The sequence below is a fragment of the Ranitomeya variabilis genome, chromosome 6, assembly GCF_051348905.1.
Source record: "Ranitomeya variabilis isolate aRanVar5 chromosome 6, aRanVar5.hap1, whole genome shotgun sequence".
Lineage (NCBI taxonomy): Eukaryota > Metazoa > Chordata > Amphibia > Anura > Dendrobatidae > Ranitomeya > Ranitomeya variabilis.
This window is the reverse complement of record NC_135237.1, coordinates 455,438,806-455,444,805: the sequence shown is the minus strand read 5'-3', so window position 1 is coordinate 455,444,805 and position 6,000 is coordinate 455,438,806. Positions and strand designations below refer to the sequence as shown.

Below are 6,000 nucleotides of genomic sequence, written 5' to 3'. Positions count from 1 at the left end.
CGAGTACCCCGCGGCCCTGCGTCTGGGGGCACTCCAACTGTATAAAGCACATATGTGGAAAAATGATACCGGTGTCATCAGTGTTTTCCATCAGGGTGTCATCAGTGTTTCTGTTTTTACCATCAGTGTGTCATCAGTGTTTTTCCGGTATGGAAAAAGAAAGAATGAAATTACAAAGCTTCTCCTATACTTTGCAATATCATCCGTGTGCTATATATTTTTCCCAGACGCATAGACTTGTATTAGCCCTTGTCATCCGTGCTGCAGAAAAAAACAGACATGTCTATATGAGTTTTGTACGAACACAAGGTATATGTAAAAATACGGACATGTGAATGGCACCATAGATTATAATAGGTACGTGTCGCATCCATGAAAAAAACGGCTGCCACATTTACTACAAACACGGATGTGTGAAGAAAGCTGTGTGCCCACGATGAGTTTTTGGTGAGTTCTTGACTTTGCATAATTTTACTCCATCAAAAACCCAGCATCTTCCATTTCCAGCAAAGCGGATGGGATTTATAGAAATATCATGCCCACAGTGCTTCTTCTTTAATTTGTGTAAACTGACCTGTGTTGCGGGTTTCAAATCCGCAGCATGACAATTTGTCTTGAGGGTACACTGAAATTATGTGCTGGTTTTTCCCATAGATGTGTATTAGATGTGGGAGATCCGCAGATGAAAAATGCTCATGTGTTTTTAGTACATTTCTGAGGCGGAAAGAAATGCATGTAATCCACACGATTGTATCAATAAAGTTTTGTCAAAGCCAAATACAAGGAAGTATCAAAAACAAAGCAGCTTTAATTAAAACAAGACATATCAACAAGAAATAAAAAATTAAGCATCAAAAGCATGACTTGGTCTGAGCACGGGCCACAACGCATGGACTGTCCATGGGTCACTGGACCTGAACTTGACATATATGCCTATGAGACTGTCGAGCATGGGCCTGTTCATGAATTAGGAGCTTTGGACTCCAGCACGCCCCTTCATCAAAACTGGCTTGAACAACCTCAGGCTTGATGAATTGGGCCCATACTTCCTATCCCTTCAGGAAAATTTTTCATCATTATCATAACAGGCAAGATTACAATGACAAGAAACATCTCAATACACAGTTGATCAATGGATCCATCATTCCCAATCAGTGAGGTCACGGCTCCCCCTCCCTTCACAATGACCTTTGCACATCCACATTGGATGCTGCAATGCAAATGAAAGGGTCTGATAGGGTTTATTGCTGCTAATGTACATTTAAATTTAATGACACAACAGGAAGTATCTATATCACCAGTGGGCAGTGTGAAAATTGAAATATTTCTCATCTTTATTTTAAACAGATTGTGATTTAGAAAGAAAAACATTGTCAAAAATTAAAAAAATATATCTTTCACACAAAAACCTGATTTAAACAATAGATCAATTTCTGACGGTAAAGTGAAGACATGAGTACAAAATATGGTAGAGTGACATAATTGCCTAGGTAGTCAGCCATCAGTCCACATATGATGAGAGAAAGATTACAAGAAATCATCAGGAAATCGTTGGACAGATGTGTGAAGAAATAAATGGAGTCGTTTTTTTTTTTTTATATAAATATTAGTTAACGATAAAGCTGTATGACTGTGCTTCCATCCTCTTCATCTTCAGCAAGCCACCTTAAATGATAAAAACAGGGATGTCAGATGTAATATCACAATTACACTGGGATTGGTAATGTCTTATCTTCTGGTAATGGAAACAAAAATAACGATCTAAAAAAATTCTGTTCTTTTTTTTGCCCACATTAGTGGTAAGCGAGCGTGCAAGCGACTGCTCGATACTTCGATAGTATAGATCGAATATCGTGGGTGCTCGGGGTACGCTTGTTACTTAATCGAGTATCGCGGGTGCTTGAGCGCCATGCTCGAGTCCCCGCCCCACATGTTTTGCGGCTGTTAGACAGCCAATAAAAATGGCTGATCTTTCCATGTGTATTGCAACATCCAGATTACTTTGCCCTCGAGACAGCTATTGAACTGTTATAGACAGCGTTGTGTGTGAATTAGCACAACTACCAGAGCGCAGCGCCCTGATTTCATCCGCTCTATGCATCATTATTCCTCCCTTGGAACATAGCTCCTGCCTTCGGCTTTGGAGCGGGCGGAAGGTGCAGCAGCGCTCCAGGATCACCAACAGCTGATTGCTAAAGACAGTGTTGTGCCTCGACAAACACAACCATCGGAGGTGAGTGTGGTACATTCCCTGCCTTCACCTCTGACCAAAGAGACCTCCACATGGAGATCCTTCTCCTCTCCACATGGAGATCCTTCTCTTTTGTTTTTAATAAAAATGTGGGGATTGCCTGCCATACAAGGTAATGCCATAGCCATGTTGGGTACTGGCTAGTGATGAGCGAATATACTCCTTACTCGAGATTTCTCGAGCATGCTCGGGGGTCCTCCGAGTATTTTTTAGTGCTCGGAGATTTAGTTTTTCTTGCCGCAGCTGAATGATTTACATCTGTTAGCCAGCATAAGTACATGTGGGGATTCCCTAGCAACCAGGCGATCTAAATTAAAGTGCAAGTGCCAGTATAAACCAAAGAATGTTGTACAACCTAGAACTGATTATAGTCAGTGATCAACATTAAAAAGTCTGCATGTATCATGGCTACCACATACATGCAGACTCTACACTTATGGCTGTAAGTAAAAGCACAGAGCACTTTAAACATGATTAAGTAGATCTTGCTAGCTACTATTGTTGATCACTGACTATAATAAGTTCTAGCTTGCAGAAAATTATTTGGTTTACACTGGCACTTGCACATTTGGCTATCATTGATGCAAGGGGCATGGAAGTGGATATGCTGCTGATGGTGCATGCACAGGCCGAGGCCATGGGCCCAGACTTCTCATCCCAACCAGATTACACCAACAGAGCTTAAAGCCAATTCAAATGTTCCTTTTTTTCTGGTGTATTCTCATGTACCTCTTCCCACCTAAAAAGAGTAAAATTACATTTATCGGTGATCACCGATGGGAGTAGTTTCATTTCCTCCTGTACTATGTCATCTACTGTAGTCATAGGCGATGAAGAAATACAGTGAGAGATGGCCCAGCTACTATGGGGTGGAGGAGGTGTTTTTTTCCCTTTTTAATTTTGCCTTATATACAAGTCATGATACAGAAAAGAATGTTTCCTAACATTATTTCCTGTAAAATCCATTTCATTTTTGGTTTTATGTTTTATTGTCAGTCTGCAAAAGTGGAGAAATACTCTGAAAATTTCTATGTTTGCATGCTTGCTTTTTGCTCTCCTCTGCCAAGAGTCATAACTTTTTTATCTTTTCACTGACATAGCCATATGAGGGCTTGTTTTTGTGGGAAAAAGTTACTGAAAAAAAATTCCAAGCTCAGTGAATATTGAGGAATATTGTTGTTTATTATTTTAATTCATTTACAGGAGATGTTTGCTTTAGTGGATTGGGGGATGACGTGATATGACTTTCAGCATCTCTGCTGTGTGAGAACTTTCTAATGCAGTGGTGCCATTAGTGAGGACACTGGGGCTCATCAGCTGATGAACTCCGGTGAACTTTCTCATCTCAGTTCTTCAGGAGTAATGAGGAGTAATTAGATGCTCCTGCCAGTGTGTCATCTGTTGCCTTGTAGAGCAGTCACATCAGCTGATGTGACTGCTCTACAAGAGATCGGAATCATAGCCGGGATATTATGGATTACGGCGGATAAGGCTAGTTTCACACTAGCGTTTGTAGCAGCTGCGGACTTCCTCCGTGAAGCCCCGCCCTCGGCCGCACCTCTGCCGCTAGCTCCGCCTATTTCTGCATGCGGCCGGCATGCGGCCTGTGTACCTATCTTTAACATTAGGTACACAGGTGGTGCGGCTGTATGCAGATGCGGATCTTCCTCTTGACCAAGGGGGGCGGGGATATAAAAGGTGTAAGCGCGTGCAGCATAGTAGTGCCAACCCAGGGCAGATCGCAAGGAGGTGAGCAGCGCACTCTGCTTCCCGTTCACCCCACCGAGTACCGGTGCTGCGGCAGCCCCATCGACTGTAAAGCGGCCGCACCAGAGAAAGAGAGAGGCTGGGAGTGCTGCCGCAATCCAGAGAGAGAGAGGGACTGCTGCACACAGGGAAGCCGTGTGTGCAGCAGCAGCCAGGGAGAGAAGTGCTCCGTCCTGGGAGCACCAGCCACGCGCATGTCAGCGTCCATTGTCTCGTGCCACCAGCCGCAGAGACCAGTGAGTGCGGTGTCCCGGAGCATCCATATAGCGCAGCCCCGTGCTCAAGCACCCCCACCTCCACCGCTGCCAGAGACTGTGAGGAGAGACATACAGGGTGCCCATTGATCACCTCGGAGCAAGGTACTGAATGTTCTGGGCTAGTGAGTACTGTGTGTGTGCTGCCAGAGAGAGATCGGGTGTAGCACCCCACCTGAGAAGCAGCGCGCCAGTCATTGTCGGTGCTTCAGTCTTGGCAGAAGCAGGTAGCATAGTGAGAAGAGTGCAGTGCGCCCAGTAGCTGACACATATCGAGGTGCCATGTGCTTCATGACCGTGAGAACAGCGCATGTGCCGCAAAGAGGGAACCGAGTACTAGATAGACTTGTGCAACCCACCTTACCAGCATATACTTTCCTGCTCACGGGAGACCCTGTTTTTGCCAGTTTATATTTGCTGAGCCATGTTGGGCTCGTAGAGTACTGTGGCCCGCACCCTTATCAGCCACTGTAGCATATGGACTAGGCTCAGTGGAAGGTACCGGAGACCAACAGCTGCCGCCAGAAGACGAGGCATTGTTGCCCACAGGACCTTCCTGGAAAAGACACCGCGCCAGCCGTTGCTGGCGTTATTGAGTTCCCAGCAGGATTTACAGTTTGAGGAACTTCTGACATAAGTGCTTCACAGGAACTGCCGTTACTAGAACTGTTATTCTTTACCTCCCAATATCCTTTGCCATCTATACTGTTTACTTCACTATTTAACCCTTTACCTCCCTGTATGGAGTATTTCCCTGTTATTAAACCTGTTAACCTTTGCTCTGCCTCCTGTCCGTCACTGCATCCCGCAACCTGCTCACACTCTGACCGACGGTAAATTTTACCGACGGTAACGTTACAACCGATCAGAACCTCTGCGCTGATGTTTCTCACACTGTCACACAGATGACAGCGTGGGAAGCACCCAATATGAAAAATGCGATATAAAAACACAATCAAAAGCTCAGCAAGTCTGCAAACATTTTTCTACCTGTGTTTTTGCTGCATATTTGACTGACTCAATTGAACAATGGGTAAAAAAAGCATAAAAAAAGCACAAAGAATTGACATGCTGTGTATTTTAAAGCAGCACAAATCCGGAAAGGAAAATTACTGATCTTGTGCACAGCACTTCAGGATTTTCATGGACTTTGCTGGCATAAGGATTCCCTAGTGTTTTTGGGCCAAACCGTGCAGAAAAAACTCCACAAAAATGCACAGTGTGCACACAGCTTTTGGGTGAACCAGCACATCCTTTTTCAGAAAGGGATTACAGTGGGCCTGCCACCTGAATTTAAACAAATAAAAATAATTTAGTTTGGAACTTTGCAAATGCACAAGATCATGGCAAAATGGTAGATTAAGTAAGTGACTGTCTTTAATAAGTAAATATGCTGCCATTTGAGCTTGAGTAAGAGAGACATAACTTAAAGGGAATCATTGCTACCTCATCTGAGAGCACCATGGTGTGGATAAAGAGACCCTGAATCCAAATTCGTTTACTGGGTTTAGCAGTTCCGGCACAATCAGAGTGTTTTCATATAGGATGCAGCAGTGTTGAGAAAGCTAACTCCACCCAAACCAGACTCTCTGGGTACATTGTCTATTCACAGTAAGCTGCTTATTACAGGAGGAGGTGGAGTCCCAGTGATAAAACCTTCAGCGTAAGTAAACAACAGCGCACATGCTGTCCTCAGATTACATAGCAAAAATCGACTGACAGATTCCC

General features: G+C 44.1%; 1 protein-coding gene across 1 annotated transcript in view; it reads right to left on the bottom strand.

The window, feature by feature from the left end:
- Window positions 1-914: 914 nt before the first annotated feature.
- The window catches only part of RP1 (RP1 axonemal microtubule associated), a 729,254-nt gene continuing 724,168 nt past the window's right edge, over window positions 915-6,000 (bottom strand). The window contains exon 59 of the mRNA XM_077271713.1: window positions 915-1,665. Within this exon, the coding sequence (XP_077127828.1) occupies window positions 1,611-1,665 (55 nt within the window). The 3' untranslated portion in view covers window positions 915-1,610. The remainder of the gene's footprint in view (window positions 1,666-6,000) is intronic.